This window comes from Berghia stephanieae, chromosome 7, assembly GCF_034508935.2.
Source record: "Berghia stephanieae isolate SIO BIC M18660-M18661 chromosome 7, UCSD_Bste_1.3, whole genome shotgun sequence".
NCBI lineage: Eukaryota > Metazoa > Mollusca > Gastropoda > Nudibranchia > Aeolidiidae > Berghia > Berghia stephanieae.
Window position 1 is genome coordinate 22,985,640 of NC_088366.1, and position 20,486 is coordinate 23,006,125.

The 20,486-nt window shown below is 32.9% G+C and overlaps 1 protein-coding gene across 4 annotated transcripts; it reads right to left on the bottom strand.

Annotated features, from left to right (window-relative positions):
* Positions 1 to 718: 718 nt before the first annotated feature.
* Positions 719 to 19,737, bottom strand: LOC144976900 (putative tubulin polyglutamylase TTLL9). Of its 4 annotated transcripts, none has more exons than XM_078921469.1 (14): positions 18,463 to 19,737; positions 15,293 to 15,342; positions 14,221 to 14,307; positions 13,868 to 13,979; positions 13,562 to 13,647; positions 13,177 to 13,210; positions 11,781 to 11,915; positions 11,352 to 11,489; positions 9,371 to 9,458; positions 8,121 to 8,242; positions 6,959 to 7,092; positions 6,138 to 6,251; positions 5,131 to 5,255; positions 719 to 4,011 (listed from the first exon to the last, which is right to left on the bottom strand). In XM_078921469.1, exons 1-14 carry the CDS (start codon positions 18,463 to 18,465, stop codon positions 3,944 to 3,946), a joined length of 1,296 nt encoding a protein of 431 aa, XP_078777595.1. In that variant the 5' UTR covers positions 18,466 to 19,737; the 3' UTR covers positions 719 to 3,943. The 4 variants fall into 4 exon arrangements, with proteins under 4 accessions (XP_078777595.1, XP_078777594.1, XP_078777598.1 ...); XM_078921468.1 differs by lacking the exon at positions 18,463 to 19,737 and adding an exon at positions 17,469 to 17,616; XM_078921472.1 differs by lacking the exon at positions 14,221 to 14,307.
* Positions 19,738 to 20,486: the final 749 nt, after the last annotated feature.

Sequence of the window (20,486 nt, forward strand, 5' to 3'; positions counted from 1 at the left end):
TCCCACAAATGTAAATCAGTATTGTCTTTGTTCAAAAATGTGTACACGCCTAACAGATGCGTGTTTCACCCTGTATGATAAGTCTACGCTGTTCTATCAGCGCTTTGAGCACGTTTAGTGGATATTGCGCTATATGAAAGCTCAAATTTTTAATTTGTTTTATTTTTCAATCATCTGGAAATGAAAAAAAGTGCTTAGAGCATGGTTCACCATAGATAAGCTTTATCTAATATAAATGCAGACATCATTTATTATTATTATTATTATTATTATTATTATTATTATTATTATTATTATTATTATTATTATTATTATTATTATTATTTTTTGTTTGTTTGTTTGTTTTTGGAGAACACACTGAAACTTTGCCCCTTCATATTATTTTCATCCTGCAAGGAATCAAGTAATATCTTAAAGCCAACCTTATGTAAACTGATACGTAACACATTAGCCAAAAGGAGAGCATTGTGTAAGATCTTCATATTTATTCACTGTATTTCCCATGTACGTAAAATGCAATTCCAAACAAGTACATTTTGTGAACATAAATATTGATAGAACTTTAAATGTAAGCTAAACAAATGCATTCAAAATACATAAAATTGTCCCAAAAAATTTAGATAATACAGAGTTCAAATAAACCATTTTATTGACGAAGATAATAATAATAATAACAAAATAATAATAATAATAAAAATATAATAATAATAATAATAATAATAATAATAATAATAATAATAATAATAATAATAATAATAATAATAATAATAATGATAATTTTAATGTTAATAATAATATATACTTAAAGACAATTGCATACCTCCCAATAGACAGGTAAAAAAAATTCTGTCCAAACATAAAAGTCTATTTCAACTCTAAACAGTTACATAGTTCAGAGTGTCAAACCACTGTTACTATAACATTTGTTACCTACCGCCTCAATATGCCATTAAGCCTAGGTGTTTTAGTTGCCAAAAATTGAATTGTGAATAATAATTAATAAAACTGATAACCGGTTTTGTGTATAAATTTTAAAGCTGACAATAAATGTAGTTTTACTGAAAAGTGATAACAAATAAAATCTGATATCTCTGCTCATTCTAACTTTCAAATCACTTTTTTTTTTGGCATCTGATTCACACCAAAATAATACCACTTAAAAGCGGTGGGTCACATTTTAAAAGATTACAGTGGTGCCACAAACCACAATAAATCACAGTGCTTTGTAAAGGCAACATAATTTTACTATCATTTTTATCATTATTGTTTTTCAACATAAGTCAGGCAGATTTATATTGGTGAGCAAAGTTATATTTGTTTTCCATTACCATAGATATTTTTAAACAATATGAAGTGGTGAATTAAATCAGTCAAATGCAACGTTCCTTTGACAGTGCTAATGGTGACAATAGGTGAAAAAGGAGGAACACTTTGAACAATTGCCTACAAGCCCCATTTTAAACCCCAACATTTAGAGTCTGAGCAATAGAGATGATAAATTGACATCCCTCCTTTGACTCCAAAATCGCGGATTTCCGCGGATCCGAGGGAACCATCAGCATTGTTTGAAAAAATTATATTATATTAAATGCCATTGGCATGTCATAAAAGCAACATAAAGGTAATAAAAATAGTTCTGTATAGTATACACACAACACATGTATTTGAGCAAGTAGGGCTAAGTCTCCAACAGGATAAAAAGTTGAATATGACAATGACATATGAGGTGAATACACCCAAGTGGAATCACAATTCCAGTGTAATATGTCAGGTTTTAATGGGTAAATTTTGCCATTAAACTATAAAAGAATATCTGCTTTTTTTTTAAAGGCAACAAATCACTTTATAACGCCATAAAGTCAGGATATTATATTAAATTATAATAGTACCTCTATTTACATTCTGACATACATCTACCAATTGGTTTCCGTGACAAATAAATATATAAACAAAGGGACCAATTAACCAACTTTCTTGCTAAAAGCCAAGTTACTGGTGTACACAGGCATTCCACAGGCAATAATATTATTATTCAAACTATATGAATCCGGATGGTGAGAGGCCTACTGGACAAGACATTCAAATTAGAACCCCATCGTCCCTTGTTCAAAGCCCCAACCACAGGCACTTCATTAAAAAGGTAAAGAATAGGTAGAATGGGAGCCGTGTTGTCAACTGTGTGAAAATACCCAGAAAACTAAAATATTGCAACCAGTTACTGCTTGATTGAATAATATCAAAATATTAAAATGCGGGGAAAGTAAAAAAGAAATTGCAGTATTTGGCAACAACAGCTAAATACAGCTGACTTGCAGCTTGGAAAAAAGACAATGCTCACGAATATTGCTTGTTGAATGAAAATAAATGGATGAATAAATTAATTAAATAATGACATTTAAAAAAAAATTCTGGCTTGCAAATTGACAAAGGGACATAAATGCTTATCAATATTGCTTTTATTGCTTTACAAAATGTGGCATCTCATTGTAAGATATTTATTGCTTGGTGAAACTCAAAAAATTTCAAGAATAAAATAAGAGCTCATCGTGTTGGGATGCCCGAATGGATATAATATACAAACTGCAGAGGTCTAGTAAACTAGGGTTTGAGACTTCCTCCTCATTAATTAAAAATTGTTTCATTGAATAATTACTGAATCTGTTCATTTATTCATTTGTCTAAATATTTATTCATTTACTTATCTATTTATTTATTTTGCTAGTTAAATAGTGAATTGGGTATTCTTTGAAATTGGCAAGATTATTGATCACAAATTGACTCAGACAATACAGATTACAAGTCTCGCATGCCGTCAGATCTATTAATAGCTCAAATTCCCCAAAACATCCATGACTAACAGATATAAGGCCCTCTCCTCCCCCAACCTTATAGGAGGGCAGGCACTATCAAACAAAAAAATGCAGAGAAATACAGTGCTAGAAACAAAAGAAAAGAAAATCATGGTATCTACATTAACAGCCTCAACAAGAGGAAAATACGGACAAGGAATATCCAATGTCAAAAATGAAATAAAAAATAATAATAAGTCATCCATCTTTGTCTTTCCAGACTTAAGTAATCCTTCAGAGCCATAAGGTCAAATGGAGCCAGAGTTTATCCCAATTTCTATAGTGTGAAATGGGCAGTTGCAAATGTTTGCTACCTTTTAGATAGGACGCTAGTCTATCGCAAAGTACTTGTCACCAGATCTAACAGACCCAGTTACCCAATCACTGCTGGGTGGACAGGAGTGAGCGGGGATCAGAAAAAAATCTCAACCTCACCCAGGATCGATTTTGGTTCCTTTTCACGTAAAGCTAGTGCTCTAACAACTGAGCCACCGCATTCCCCAATTTCCAGACTTAGGTATTGTTGTTTTGTTTGACGTTTTTAGCAGTATTACGTTGCTTGCGGTTATTCAGTACCAGACAAAAAGGAGATGATGGGATAGTAAAACGATTATGGTACAGATTAACAATTTAGATGCCAATTACTGAAAAAGTAAGATAGGGGAGATTAATCTATTTGTGTGTCTAGCATGAGATCTAGTCCTTTCCACATACAGCATATGATCCCTGCCAAGAAGGATACACTCAAATGGTATTAAGACCTATAAATGAATAAAACCTGTAAACAGGGAGTGGGTCTACAAGGATAAAAATATAGTCAACCTAAAAAAGGAACTGCAGGGCACAATTTGACTGTTTCCCTCTCAGTTAAAGATCCCAGTCGGAGTTTGGTTAAACAAAGTAATCTTATTCCATGACAAGGACAAAAGGCAAGGGGGTAAGAAAAAATAAAAACGAGGATATAAGACACAGTAAGAATGACCTCCCTAACCCAAGAAAAGAAGCCAAAAGTAGGACCTCAAAATTGGGAAACTTTCCAATCCAGAAACCTGGTCAATCAGGACTAAATCCTAGCGTATAAATCCTAAACCAAATCACTTTTTCATTGCTTGTGCCAGTGTGTACATCTCTCTAAGCTGTTCTTTTCTATGGTTTTCACAACCTGGGGAAAAAAATTGTTGAAAATGAATGAATGAGTAAATAGATAAATTCATTAATAAACCAACCTACTATAAAATGTGAAAAGTTGAAGTCGCAGGCCCAAAAATTAATGAATCTCAGCTTTAAAAAAAAAGAAAATTGGTTTCTAAAACAAGAGATGTTTTCAACAGAATTAAGTAATGCCTCAAAGTCCTGAATATCTTTGCCCTGCCACCAAACTATATTTAGAAAAAAAAAATTGTCTTGAACAAAAAAATACTCTTGTATATCTGTAGTTAGATGGACTAAAAGAATCGTAATTCTAAAAACTTTTCATAATAGCAGGCATTGATGGCTATGCTTTAACTTAAAGCGCTTTAAAATATTTATTTCACACACATAATATAAATTGACATTTAGCCAAAAAAAAATGCTTCATTATGCTTTTATGGAGTTTGTAAACTACATTTGGACATGTATGATGCTCTTTTAAAAAATTTAGGCCATTCTCTGATAAAATGGATAGGACTGTGTGTAAAGAGAAGCTTGTCCCACAGACAAAAAAAACAACAAAAAAAACAGGATAACTCGACAAGGTCCTCGTCATAGGACCAAAGCAAGCCAAGTTAAAACTTGTGAAAAGAGCCACTTGCGTGGTGTTTAGTCAATTATTTTTCTAAACTGGCCCTGATTAAAAGCTTGTATACTTGCGTATTCGTAAACAACTGAAGTTAACTCTAAACTGTCAATCCTTAATGAAGCAAGTAAGCATATGTCACTGTATGGAATTTGAAGACTGCAGATCAATCTTATTGACTGTCCCGACATATAAAACACTGACAATCACAGACACCAACCTTCTATACTGTGTCTGTCAATGTTACTAAGAAAGTTCAGAATCTTGACCAAAAAAAAAAACATGGTCACAAGTATAGCAAAAACGCCAAAGCATTCAATGTAGCATACAGTATTAATACTATGATAAAATAGAATATAAATATGAGAAAAAAATATGTTAAAAAAAAATTAAATTTTAATTCAATCAAATGAAAAAAAACCCAAAAAAACCCAATAAATTCATAAAAAGATCAAGCTTTCCATTCAGATTAACTTTTAAAAAAAAAGAAGATATGATTCTTACCCAAGAAAGAATTGACACACATGTACGTGTTGAGTCCCGACTCTTGTGTCATTTCCTCTATAAAAACTGGCCCGTCCTCCAATAACAAATCCCATCCACCAACACGCTTCTCTTTCCCACTCAATCTGTAAAGTAGAAATTGAAAGAGTGTGAAATTAAAATATGTAAACCAGGAACAATTAAAAAGTTCTTATATTGCAACGTTTAGACCCTTGTATATGACCAGTTGACAGTATGGCAAGGAGCAAAATTGGCGCTTTAGTGGAGTCTGGTGTAGCATGGTTTCACTGAAACTTGAACTAATAAATATATAAATAAAAAGATGAATAAATAAATTAATTCATCAAAAGATAAATAAATAAATAAATAAACAAATAAAAAGTGAATAAGAACATACATATAACTCTTTCCTCGGATTAACCATACTCAATGCGCTTCATAAAGTTTCATTTATTCCCCTAGCAGGTCATACGAAGTCATTTTTCCATTTCATACAGTTCCAGTTGCCTGTTAGACATCTTTTTTGTACTGAAACTCTTAAAATATCCGTCACTGCCTTCAACCAGGTACTCATTCACACACATGAGTTGAGTGGGGCAATGCATGTAAAATGCCTTGCCCAAGGGCTCAACTTTGAGACCAGAATTTTCCACAATCAGTCACCCATCTGATGACTGATTATGCATAACACTGCTTGACTTTTGTGACAAAACGAGTCACTATTTCTGCTAAGCCACCGTGCCACACTGAATAAAACTTCGCCCATCATCTCAAACTAATTTCATGTAGAGTAGATCAGATGGTGAAAATTTTGAGTTAAGGTTCTAAGTTATGACACTTTAGTAATCTATCATGAAGAATGAATACAGTTTCTTACACTGTTTAAATAGAATATGTAATATTTCTTATCATTTTGAACTTATTATTTCATCTTAAAATTCAAAATCGAGTGTAATGTTTATTCGGTACTGAGGCTATGGGTCACACATTGTAAAAAAGCAACGCACCTGTTTTCAAGGTCTAGCACATTGAGGACATCATTCAACAGACCACATTTCAACACATAATCTTCTTTTCCACTAGCTGTTAAGGATGGGGATGCATTGATCTCAATGAGCCATCTGAGGAAAATTAAAAGACAAAGAAACTAGTATGAGGACTTTTACCCATTATCATTATTCTCTTCCTCTTCATCCTCTGCAACATCTTCATCATTGTTTGTATAGCTTTCATCTTTAAAAAATATTTTTTTTTCAACTTGAGCTTTTATATAGCGCAATATCCACTAAACATGCTCAAAGCGCTTTACAAGGGGTTCCTGACCAACAGCAACACATAACAAGTAGAACGAGTCACGATGCTTGTTAGGCAATATTACAATTCTTTCTGACAGAGACAATGCTGTTAACGACCTGGTTCTCATTTTACACCTGAGTATGGGGAGAGAACGTAAAGAGCCTTTTCCAAGGACAACTATGTGCTGAGCCAGGCTCAAACCCAGGACCTTCCGATCCGAAGTGAGTGTCATACCACAAGACCACATCGACACATCATCTGACAATCGTCACAATGATATTAATCTGTGGAAAATCTTCTTCTTATGATACTTAATTAAAACTAAAGAGTTAAGCTGAGACTGCTGTGCAGAAGTGTGACGGTAAAAATTATTCTTATTACAAAATCAACATTCCAATATAAATTTATCCAATCTTTCCTACATTTAGGCATTTAAAACTTTTAAAATTTATATTTTATCAAGCAGAGCTATAGATCATTTCTCGCATAACTTATTGATCAAATCAATATACTAAATGTAATAATTTCTTACGGTTTGAGGTTTTCGTCCAAAAGAACGTCGTACCCGTACATCTCAAAACAGTGCTTGTCATTGATAATTATTTTCTGAACACTTTGAAGGCTTTTGATTATAATGTTGTCTATGGCTGCACTCAACTGTTTCACCTTTGGAAAGAAAATAAGGGCAGTGGTTGGTAGAGTTGGTTAGTAGTTCAGCTATTTCATAAATGATGATGACGATGATGGTGATGATTATTATGATCTTATTTATGTGCCTGTGTATGTATGTGTCAATATATTATGTTATGAATGTTCTTCATAATATTGTAATATCACATGTAACCAAATGACAAATTGTCACTATTTTGAGGACAATAAAGATATGTTATTATATTATTATTATAATTATTATTATTATTATTATTATTATTATTATTATTATTATTATTATTATCATCATCATCATTATTTCAATGAATGAAAGCTCATTGTGCACTTTTTTCAAAGTAATTAAAAAATTTCCGTTATGATTTTGGACTTATCCAAAAAAAAAAAATTAAAAGAAAAGATTGAACGAACTGCAGGTCTCATTTGAATCAAATAGCTTAATTACAGAAGTTTTCCATGATATAGTCTTATCAAGTCACAGAAAATCAATATAGGAATAGAATCATAATTCATCAATTTTCCAGGCCAGTGAATAATATAAATCAAATTATAAATAACAGAGACAGAGAGTTATCCAGTCTGTTAGTAACATTTATGCATTTATGTTTTTTATTATATTTATTTCTCTTATGATAAACAGTATCTTTTGCACTAGAACAATATTTATTTGAACTGAGACAAACAGGTTTGATACACATGTGTCTCACACCAATATATACATATATAAGGTGATGGTCACAAATACACACAAAAAAAAAATAGATTCTCTTTATTCAACAGTTGTGTGTTTGAGTGCGTTAGCATGGGAAAATATTTTAAAGTATATAGGTGAAGCAAAGTGCAAAAAGTTTTGGCAGGAGCGCTATAGAAGAAGTATTATCATTATCATCATTTAAAAAATTGTCTTTAGATATCAGTAGGTGTTTAGCAAGCCCAATACCCCCCATTACGAAACGAAGATGATATCACTGTATTGCACTGCCTCGTGTGTAAAAAAGAAAAAGTAAAAACCACAAACCACTTACAGCTTCATCTCCGTGTTTAGCAGCCAAGTATTTCCTCAACTGTTGTGTGGACCATTTACAACCTTTCTCAGGATCGTAGTCAGGTGATGTCTTTTGAACGGCCACATTTGTCAGATGAATGTCTTTGTTATGTTAAGAAACATACAAATTTATAAAGTCCTTTCCACAAATTTACAATAATCAATCCGCTTTTTAATGTTTCATTTACTCCACACGAAAGACAGTTTCTATGTAATACAGTGAATGCTGTCGATTAGCCTCCCTTTTCTGTGCTAGAACTCATACAATATCCAATACTACCTGTAACCAAGTACTTATTCACACTGTGTTCAATGAGGAAATATGTGTAAAATACCTTAGCAAAGGACTCAAAGTCAAGGCCAAGGACATAATTTTGCGATCATTGTCATCCAGGAGATTGCTAACCATGAAAAATGTTGCTTGACTTTATTACAGGATGAAACGTCCTGCTTGGCCATCAATCCCATATGTTTGTGAACAATAATTTTCATGCCAAAATAAAAATAAATGGGATATAATTTGTCAAAACTCAAGTTGAATGGAAAATGAATAAAAACATAATGATGGAACATGATTCTCTATTAAATTTTTTGATCAATTAATACCAGTCTATTTAATAGCTTCTTCCAACAAAAAATTGATCATTTGGTACTGTCAGCTTCAAGTGTGCTAATTTGAAAGCTTCGTCTTATTAATTAATTTTTTTTGAGACCATGTTATTGATTGTGTTATTTGAAATATTACTATTTAGTGATCTTTTCTATTAATGCAAAAGAAAAAACAACGAAATTGAAAATGATAAATAAATCAGAAATAAACAGAATTAGGAAGTTGATTATCTACATGATGGCACCAGTTGTATGGTCAAAGGAAAAAGCACAGAACTAATTGTTGACAAAAATCACTTATATATTGAACTGAGCAAACCTGGAATAGTATAAGGTTTGATTTTTTTATGTCATACCTTTAATGTTCTCTTGATCGTTTTATAATTATTAATCAAGTGGAAGAACATTTAAGATTCGCTTTCAAGCAACAACGTGATCAATATTGTCTGATTAATTATTTTTGTCATTCACAGAGATGTAAAGTAAATATTCATTGATGACTGTTTTAGTTATACATAAACCTCTATTATCAAATTTAGCTTTCCCCGTAAGCAAGATATTTAATGATAAGATATATATATTGAGGGATATTGAAAATTTATGACTCTTTGGAAAGGATACAAGTATCTTCTATAGAGTCCATGGAAAATCTGGTGTTGGAGAATCGAGCAAAACCCTCTCTGTACAGCCACACTTTAAGAGGATTGTACTGGAAGAAAAAAAGAAAAATTTAAATAATAGAGCTGAAAAAGAAAACATGACCCTTTGCACAATGGTCAAAAACACAAGAAATAAAAAGTGACTGTTTCTTTATTGGTAGTGATTAATGCAAGGACCAGCAATTTTCTTACAGAGGACTTTTACCAAGAGTAAGCAGTAATCCTTTCAGATTGTTCTTTTCTATGGTAGAATAAGAAATATTATTCTCCAGATATTTATAAATTTCAAAAGGTACTAGGCTACATGTTAAAGTTTCATAAATTATTAGTCACAGCGCATCATATTTTTGTCTTCATTCTGCATCATATTAGCCACGTTATTAAGACATGACTTGCTGGTATCTAAAAAAAATAAAACAACTTATTAATTCACCAGACACAAAATATATACCTTTAATGTTGGCATCTTGTTATTTTTGTTGTTTTACATGAGTGAAAAAAAAATTAACCCCGATTGATTATTTTTTGTGACGATGCTCTATAGATCAGCTGATGTCAGAGTAATTCCATTCTGCTTTTCTTTTGAGTTAGACTTAGAATATTCATTTCTGAAAGGGATGGGTAAAGGGAATTTACATTTTTGTAGAATATTATCAGAATCTTAACTCTAAACTGGGGGGTTTCAATTGCTCAATCGGTATAAAATATGCCTCACAAAAATATAAAATGACAGGATTGGTCCCAGATTGAATCGAGGTTTTTACTGATCCCTCTGTCATTTGGCAGATGGGACTGTTAGATCTAGTGGGAATTACATACCAATGGACAAATATTCTATCCAAAGGGTAGCAAACAATTGTTCCTGCCCAATGAATGCCACAGAAAAAAGTATAACTATGGCTGAATTGCCATTATGGCGTTCTTCAATTGACAAAAAAAAGAGTGGGAATTTGACTTTTTTACACTAGCACTTTTACAATGATCGTTACTGCCTATAGTCAGGTATTTATTCACACCGAGATAAAGTTTAGATAGCGTATAAAATGGCTTACCATTGACTATGCTCAACATTACTTATTTGTGTTACTACACAAGGCACCAAACCCTGTTTCCATCTATGCCTTAACATTAAGTATTTATTGATAACAATATCTAGCTTGAAAACGAACAAAAAGAGTTTTGATAAATAAATCCTAAAAGTGATTCTAATAGGTTGGGGTTAATAAGTGATAAAAAGAAGATATAAAGTTAAATTGATCAAAAACAAAAAAAAATTCAATTTGTTGCATTTTAAAAACTTCTTTCTCCACAAATAAGCTTAAATTGAACCCAAATTTCATACTTTTGGTTATAGATTCAAGTTGCAGCACCCCAGAATAACACAGTGCAACTCCTGAATTTTGTCTGGACCTGGGAAATTATGTCATTATCCAGGGTTCCCAACATGGCAGTAAAAAGGGAGCATAATTGGACTTTAATGCGAAATGCAGACCACTCATTATAATTAGACAAGTCATAACCACATTAAAAAGTTTATTGCCTCTGATTTCAAAGAGCTTATAATTACAAGTTATGCTTTACCTCTTTGATACACTGTTTTGATCATAATAAGTGCTCAAGCGCCATTTTTCCTATGTAGTTTATACAGACTTGGGACAAGCATGACCATGACTGTATTATTATTAGCCAAAAATACTGAGTAAGGCATCACATTGGTCAGAAGAAAAAAAAAACACTAGAATTTTGCACCAAGTGTCAATTTCAATTGCAAATTACCGGTATATTGATGTTGCTAATCACGGTTTTAATTCAAATGTATGTCACTAATTGAGGTGTTCGTCACCAACAATATATAGCAAAATAAATAGGGACCAGAGCTTCATGCCACTATTCAGGATGCCGTTATCACAAATTTAATGCAGTGAACACAAATTCAAACTTACAGAAATTACGAGTACATAGATTCTAATGTCAAACTTCCTTCCTCCAATCAAGTACGGATTTTCAATGTATCTTTGTACCACATAGGTCTCTGGCATGTCTTTTGGAGGGTTGGGGTCACCCAGGGGTTGGTATTCTCCCTGTGATAAACAATAGAAACATAATCAGTATGAGAAGAGTTGCAACCGTGATGAAGATGATGGTGATAAAAGCAACTATTATAATAATAATGCTAATAGCAATATTGATCATAATAATAATAATAATAATAATAATAATAATAATAATAATAATAATAATAATAATAATAATGATGATGAAAATAATAATAATGATAAACATTATAATAATGGAATAATGGAAATTATAATAATGATGATGATGATGCGATGATGTGTCAATGACACAAAAATCAACCAAGTTTTAATCACCTTTTTCCAATCTGTAATGTCTTTTAGTTTCCGAAAGAGGAAAATTCCCTTCCCTTGAGACTTAGCAGCAGGTTTCATGATCCAGATCATTCCTGGATTCCTCTTGAACTCCTCTACAAAAATGTGATACTCCGACTGGTTTTACATATAGAAATAAATAAAGAGATCAAATGAGTGTAAGCCCTTTGCTTTTTGGGGGGAAAGTGGTATGAATCTTGGCGTGAAACATGTAGGTCTTGGGTTTGAATACTTCTATAGGTGTCACTGGAAAAGGCTATGTGGTCACATTTTCTCACCATAAGTTGTAAAGAAAATGATCATCTAACCGGTAACAGTATTATCTCAGCCAGTAGAAAATGGATAATGCTTGCAAGCCTTATGTATCGTACTACATGTTAAGTGCTGCTCTTTTCTTAGGATTCCTTGTAAGCCCTTTGAGCATATTAAGTGATTACTGCAATATACAAATTCTCATGTTTTGTTGTTGCCTTCGTTTGTTTTTGTTTTTTTCTTTCCCAGATACGGGGCGATTTTACTAAAACTGGTATCAAATTACAATCTTCAGGATCTAAAATAATAATTGTTACCATTATCTATATCATTACTATTATCTTAAAATAACCAAAAAAAAAACCCAAAAAAACTTGACTACAGAACAATATCCACTTAATGTGCTAAAAGTACTTTACAAGCAGTACCAAGACGACAGCAACATCTATCATGTAGGACAAGACATATCGCCTCCTAGGCGCTATTACATGTTTTACTCTGACAGAGACAACACTGTTACCAGCCAGATAATCATTTTAAACCCGAGTACAGTAAGAAAATGTATGTAAAGAGTCTTTCCCAAGGACTTAATTTTGTGCCACTAAGAGCATGATTAACCTGGGACCTACAGGTCCAAAGGTGAGCATACCACAAAACTATAAAGCTGCATAATATCCAAATATTTTAAATATTAACATTGTTATTATTATTATTATTATTATTATTATTATTATTATTATTATTATTATTATTATTATTATTATTATTATCATTGTCATTATTATAACCATCAACATTATCATTTTTCAAATCATCTTTTCAAAAACCTGGGCCAATCTTTGAGAACATTTCTTGAAGTAGGTAAAATGATTTAAACAAGGTCACACAGCATAACAGCGTGTGTCCAACTCCTAACTCTATGTTATAAAACGAGGATTATATCACTGTGCAGTGTTATCTCCTGCTCTATAACTATCACCATCATCATCATTATTTCTATTTTAATTTTATTATCATTATTTCTGACTATGATTTATTTATCATTATTGCGATTACCGATTTCGTTTGTTCTTTCTAAATCAAAGTTAACAAATCAAATGAAAAGAACCTTATTTATCATACTCACAGGTAATTCGAAAGTTGATGGAAAAAAGTCAAACCTGCAAGTAGGAATGAAGATGAATTTAATCATACAGAGTGATTATAACTAAAAATATCAGTCTCTTTTAATTATTCCACACACTGATACTACTATCTTTTTAAAAGAGGTTTTATATTTAGTCATATGAGAAGACACAACAAGTTGAAGAAAGACAAAAGATGTGTTGAAAAATAATCGAAGGAGAATAAAGATGACAACATACAATTTAGATAATATCAAAGAAATTATGGAAATAACGATTACAATTCATGGTGGGATCACAGTAATCAGAGAATGGTGGAAAGCTATCAATTTACTTCAACTTGATTGATATAATCAAGTATTTATACCTACATTAAAAAAAACTTACATTTGTGCCTCATTCTTGCCCTGTTCCCTTTCTGTTTGTTTGCGTAAACGCTTCAAATTTTTCACCATCAGGTTTTTTCTTGTTAACTAAAAAATGACAAAACAAAACTCAAATTGAGGTAAATGTATTAAAGAGACATGTTAACTTATTACAATCAATGTTGCAAAAATTCAAGACTACAGCTCTAAGAAGTAATAGCAAAGAAAAGGTGTAAATAATGTTCCTTTAAAAAAAACAAGGCTACTATTTCTCATATCCATGAGCATGTAAGGCACTTGTTTATTTAACTCATGAAAGAACATTTACCTCATAGTGGTTACGAAAATGCAATATTTTCTGGTGTTCTTGAAGAAACATTGTGTCATAGTTTGCATGAAGCCATTCTCGATCACACCAGTAAAAATCCCATTCACCGTCCCTAAAAATTTGGACAGAAAACAATATGATACAATCCTGATCTAATGAAATTGAGAATTCATTTTTCATTCAAAATGAATTCCTTAATTCCAGAATATTAAATCTTAGCTCCAAGAACCGAATCTATCTTTTCTAAATAAAATGTATGCTTATAAAAAATTTACCACCAAAAAAAAAAAAAACAAATGAGTACGTAAACAAATCCTATCTAAAAACATGAATAAAAATTGATGTTACAATACCCTTGTACTTCTTGCCAACCTGGCCTTGATCGAAGAACATCGTAGATTGTGTTTTGAGCAAAACATTTGAATCGAATTTCCCTATCACTGTCAAAAAAGATATTAAGATATTCTTTACTTCACTACAAATTGAGGATAATTCAATCCAGTACTCTGCTTGTGTGTAAATAGATTTATTTTTAAATACAGGTGAAATCAAGGGGTTTCTTTGACCCTCAGTCCTCCAAGGAACGGTTTGGGGAGCTGGGCAAATTAGAGTTTATGGAAAGTACTTGCAATAGATTAGCGTCGCATCCAAAGGGTAGTAAGCAAATTCTTTCTGCTCTACAAGAACCAAGGGCTCTGAAGGTTAATTTTTTACATGTCAAACTTAACCAGCTTATCTGAAACTTGAAAGGAGGAAATTCCTTCCTTGGCTAATACAAGGTCTTTGTCTTGTACAGCTGGAAATGGAAATCAGATTCTATATGACCTGCTAGGAGGATGGGTTAAGTAATATGAATATTTTAAAGGTGATATTACTGTGGAAATGTACTGTATAAATGTGCAAACATCTCATCAAGCGAGCCTTCGACCAAAAAGCCGCACTCTCTCAGGACTCAAAACCCTTTAACAGCGTTAATGCTTGCATGAAAAGAAAACAAGTGTATTACCTCACAAAATCTTGTTCAGCATTATATTGAAACAACTTAACTTTTTGACATGTGATGAATACATTATAACTTTTAATCAGCAACATCGCAATTCCAATTAAATGGAAGTAAAATTGCTTTTTCAAATGTGGGTTACTAGTTGATAGTAATATTCAGTCAAGCTAAGTAATTCAATTTATATAAAAGAGATTAAGGGTTATGATTGTTTGTTTTTAATTAATATATTACTGAAATATAAATAGATAGGCACAATTATATTTCTCACAAAATCTACAACATGAGAGAGTTCTGTGCTATATATCAACATTATCATAATCTTTATCACCATCATCATTAAATATTATCATAATCGACTTTTCTTATAATTTCTCCTTTTTTCATACATATATGAGAATACAGCTAAAATCAGTTATATTAACCTGATGACTCCTCTTGCAGCCCTCTGTCGCCCATGTATGTAATTAAGGCCCTGCAAAATGAAACAAAATAATAATTCTAGGAATTTCATATCACAAAACAATCTCAATCAAAACTGTTTGGGGAGGGGTTGGGGGTTTTGTAGTTCAATTGTGAGAACACATTACTCACAATGAACCTGGCCCAAATCTGTTTACGTCAAAATTTGGGAGGGATATAGTTGTGTTGTTTTATAGGTTAGGTCTTACAGAGTATGAATTAAAATTGTCATCTTTGCAGTCTTTCTAGAAAAAGGAGAGTAAAAGAACCGTTAATGTGGCAAATTTATTATAATGCTCTAGCAATATGTAGTCTAATAGAATACTGTCCACAGCTAATAGCCATAACACTCTTTTGCAAATCATAATTTGCATGACACACCTGACATCGTGAAATATATTGACATAAAAGAGCACACATTCTCAGCGGGTTTGATTTTTTTAGTTGTTGTTGTAAGGCTAGTGACAGTAAAAAGAAAAATAGTACACGAAGATAAAAAATACTACTCATAAAGCCTCCAAACCTGGAAAAGAATTGAAACTCGGAGAGACAGACTGCAGCAAGCTTCATTGAGCTTTTAATACCCTTTATCTTTAAATTTAAATTTATAAAATCATCATCAAAGAAGTGGTCCATGCCAGGTGATGCATAGGTAAAAAATAGTTGGGTTTTTTTCATTGCATTTCAGGAGGAAGGGGGTGAGGGAACTCACCTGACCCTCTTGATCACACAAAATCTTTTTATAGTTATACTGAGGGAGTGATCCCCAATCCCCTTTCTAAGTTTTCATTCTCATTCTTTGATTTGATATTTTGACCACCCAAACTTCCCATTTCCCAGCTAAAAATAACAAAATAGTTTTGCAACTCCTTTCCCTCATATTTTTTAAAATAATCCCTTTTAATCTTCTTTTCTTCAAATAAAGTGACTGACTCAGTAGTACAGTTGATGCGCATATTAAAAAGATAAAAGAAAATAATATGGTAATTTCCTAAAAAGTCAGCAATGCATCTAATTTCTCAATATTGCTCAAAAGCTTGATACCACAAGGAGAGTTGGTCCTTTAGCGAAATTTATTTTGGGAAAATAAGTAAAGATGACTGTCAACCCGTCAAAATAAAACTACAAAAGATATAATGTGGGAAACCGGTTGCTGGGCAAGATTGAGCTACTCAACAAGGACAACTTCTTTACGAAAGGCCCAAACCATTGTCTCCAGATTTGTAACTGTTACCTGAATTCCCAGAATTTGATTAGAAAATCAGCATTGGTAAAGGACAGAGGTCCCTGTTGCCAATTTGCTTTGTTTACACAAAGACCGTAGCCAGATGGTTTAAAGTGTTCCAAGTCCAAGGCTAAAAATTAGCCCATTTTTTTCTGTATACGAATTATTTCTAGCAACCAAAAATACAGCCAATTAACAAAAAATTGTGCCTTTTTATCATTTTTAAACGCGCCATGTTAGTGATCCAAAAAAAAAAAATTTTTTACCTTAAACCTGATACCACTGTGGCTGATAAAGAAAATGATTGCCAAAAAAAAAATGAAAAGAACAAGAGGAAAAAATCTTCTTTGTACCTTAAACCCGATATCACTGTGTGAGATTGATAGAGAAGAAGTTTGTCAACAATAACAACAAAAAAAAAACAACCCCCCCCCCTACACACACACACACACACACACACACACACACAGAGATTTCTCTTTCTCTCACTCCCTCATTGGAGTTTCTTTGCCATGCCATGCCTTCCCCTCCCCCTCCCTCTTCCCACCCCGACTCCAGAACGGCTATTAACTACAGTCAGTCTCTGTGTAAATAAAGCAAGACGGTGGCTTGGACCCTTCTCCTTTACCAATGCCAGGAAATCAATTTGTTGGGTTACTTGCATTTTAGTATTAAGCTTGATATCTCATAATCAATTGTCCTTTTGCACATCCCCACCGACTCCAGCATTTCCAAAACACTCTTTACTTTTGGGCCCCTCTCATTCTCCAGTCTAGTCTGTCATAATTTTTTGTTTTGTTTTCACTTCACCCCATCTACAAATATAAATCCTACAGATTTATGTTTGATTTGTAAGCTTCAATCTCATTATTTACCAGGTATACAATTCGATTAACAAATTATAGTGTCGATACCTTTCCGCGAGCTGTTGTCATAATGTGTATTTTTCTTTCTTTATCAAAATTGCATTGTTGATATTAATGAAGGATGGATGCAAAAAGCGTCATTAGCAACATAAAAGTAAAAGAGCTCCATAAAATACAAAGGGATATAACAAAGAAAACTCTCAAGAAAAGAAGACATCTCGTCATCTCTGGGTAAACATGTCCATGTTCATACAACTACCGTTCTCAAGACTACCTTGCGTTAACCATGGTCAAACCCAGTTTGTTTTGTAGTACTACCAAATAAGTGGAAATTAAAGAACTTTTAATAGCTATCTAGATATACCTATTTACTTCCCTTCTTTCTTTGGATCAACAAACTCTGTGGCACATGCGCAAATATATTCTAACCTTCTTGCGTAAAGTGTTATCTAACGATGTCAATATCGCAATGTATCGATAATGTGTACAACACCAAACATCTTATTTTTAAAATAAGGAAAATAAATATTGTGTCTATTCTTCCAAAACTTTCGCATTCTAGGACCATACAACAGTTTTTTTATTTAAAGTATCTATTCAAAAGTGTCTGGATTTTTGCTTCGTGCATAATCAAGTGAAGTCATTAAAAATCGATTTGCCATCGATTATTTCTTTCTGTATCGCAGAGGTTGTCTCAAACATGGCTGCTTTCGTAGGTCGGACAACCAAACAAGCACTTTTACGTGCCAAACCTATTTGTATCAACCAAAATGTAAGAATTTTGACCAATTTGAATGGCTTAATTTATTAGTTTAAAGGTATACCACAGATGGAAATCGAAGTCTTGTAAGCTGATAGCTGCCTTTTGCGAATATGCTCTTTCGAGTTGGCCGGTACTTGAACTTGAAGTCAAAACTGGGTTTGCCCTTGCCCTTGAGTTGATTCCCTAGATTCAAACTTGATTCAGTTTGGATTTTTTAAAATATTTCCTTTCTGTTATGGTGCACTAGAGTGATGTTTTCATAACAAATAATTTCCATACCATGCTGATGTCAAATTATATGCTTCCTATCTCTGGTGATGATTTATTTTGCCGGTCAATCTGTTACTGTTACTGAGTTAGGCTACTGAGAAACTGAAACTGTCACTGGTAGTGGTAGAGTAGGAGAAGTGAGTTTACTTTTGCCTCGGCCTCAATAAATTCTTGAAGAAACCTGCTTTTACAATTGATTCTATCTTGGTACCAATAACTCCTTCTAAAAGTTTATAGTCTAGTCTCTCTTTCGATGGTAATTGTACGTCCAGAAGAGACGAGGTTATTATATATAGTCGCATCGCCCGTGGCTGAGCCGCTGATCGAGCCCCGATATCGATGTTACGGCTCTGGAGTGAAAATTGTGTTTACCGGTGAACATAGTTTTACTTCCATTGCCGTGGAATCGCTTCCTGTGCACTAATTTCGTCACTTCCGGTCTCATTTTAAAGAGGAGAAGCCAGCGCATCAGGCGGCGTTTTCAGATTTTTAATCCGTTCATTCTTTGTTCAGATGCCAGCTGTTTGAAAATTTGGTAAGTTTTAACTTCATTTTAAATACATTTTTCATTATATTACCTATTTTTAATTAATGTTATATTATTCGCCAACCATTTTTCTCTATTTGTGTGAATTTTGGTGGTGATTGATGCTGGCGAAAGCGTCTTTTAGTGACTTTAAATACGATGCGTGTTCATGAAGTTGGCGACGGCCAACCAGGATTGCCTCTCGATGTATCCCCGAGTCTCCTGTGTACAGTGCAGTCTGTAAACTATCGACTGCGTTTGCTTTTGTGACTTGTATAAATAATTTCAAGCTAAATAATTGCTGTAAAAAGACTGAAAATAGTCCCATCCATAATTTTAGTTTTATTTTATGAATGAATGTTGAAACTGAAATGACTTTTTAACTGGGATGATACCGGACAACTAAAAATTATGTTCCACTGATATTATTTTTTATCTTTTATTTTTGTTTGTTCTGCAGGTTAAGTGTGTTGGTTTAATTTAATGTGGTTAATTTCAATACAAATAATACAGAATAGCATGATAGAGCCAATTCAAGTATATTTCATTCATTACTTTACTCTTTACCACAACAAAAATTATTATATAACTTTTAATTTTGTTGATTTAATCATAATCGAAGTACTTTTTTTGTTTTCAGAGTCAGACGTTCATTATGACACCACATTTTCATGTTTCATTTCCTGCCTTGTATTTTTAAATATGAAATTGAAATAACAATATGAATTTGATTGTCTGCCACCTCCAACTCCCGTCGTCTGCCGCCTCGAACTCCAGTCGTCTGTCTTGTATTTTTAAATATGAGATTGAAATAACAACATGAATTTGATTGTCTGCCACCTCCAACTCCAGTCGTCTGCCTCCTCCAGCTCCAATAATCTGCCTTGTATTTTTATATATGAAATTGAAATAACAACATGAATTTGATTGTCTGCCTCCTCCAGCTCCAATAATCTGCCTTGTATTTTTAAATATGAAATTGACATAACAACATGAATTTGATTGTCTGCCACCTCCAACTCCAGTCGTCTGCCGCCTCGAACTCCAGTCGTCTGTCTTGTATTTTTAAATATGAGATTGAAATAACAACATGAATTTGATTGTCTGCCACCTCCAACTCCAGTCGTCTGCCGTCTCGAACTCCAGTCGTCTGTCTTGTATTTTTAAATATGAGATTGAAATAACAACATGAATTTGATTGTCTGCCACCTCCAGCTCCTATAATCTGCCTTGTATTTTTGAATATATGAAATTGTAATAACAACATGAATTTGATTGTCTGCCACCTCCAACTCCCGTCGTCTGCCGCCTCCAGCTCCAATAATCTGCCTTGTATTTCTAAATATGAGATTGAAATAACAACATGAATTTGATTGTCTGCCACCTCCAACTCCCGTCATCTGCCTCCTCCAGCTCCAATAATTCGCCTTGTATTTTTAAATATGAAATTGAAATAACAACATGAATTTGATTGTCTGCCACCTCCAACTCCAGTCGTCTGCCGCCT

Coding starts and splice junctions, on each gene's coding strand:
- LOC144976900 (XM_078921468.1), bottom strand. CDS start 17,489: ATGACAACAGCTCGCGGAAAG. Junction 11,490..11,780: donor ACATTACAGATTGGAAAAAG/GTGATTAAAACT, acceptor TGTTTATCACAG/GGAGAATACCAACCCCTGGG. Junction 6,252..6,958: donor TTGGACGAAAACCTCAAACC/GTAAGAAATTAT, acceptor AATTTTCCTCAG/ATGGCTCATTGAGATCAATG.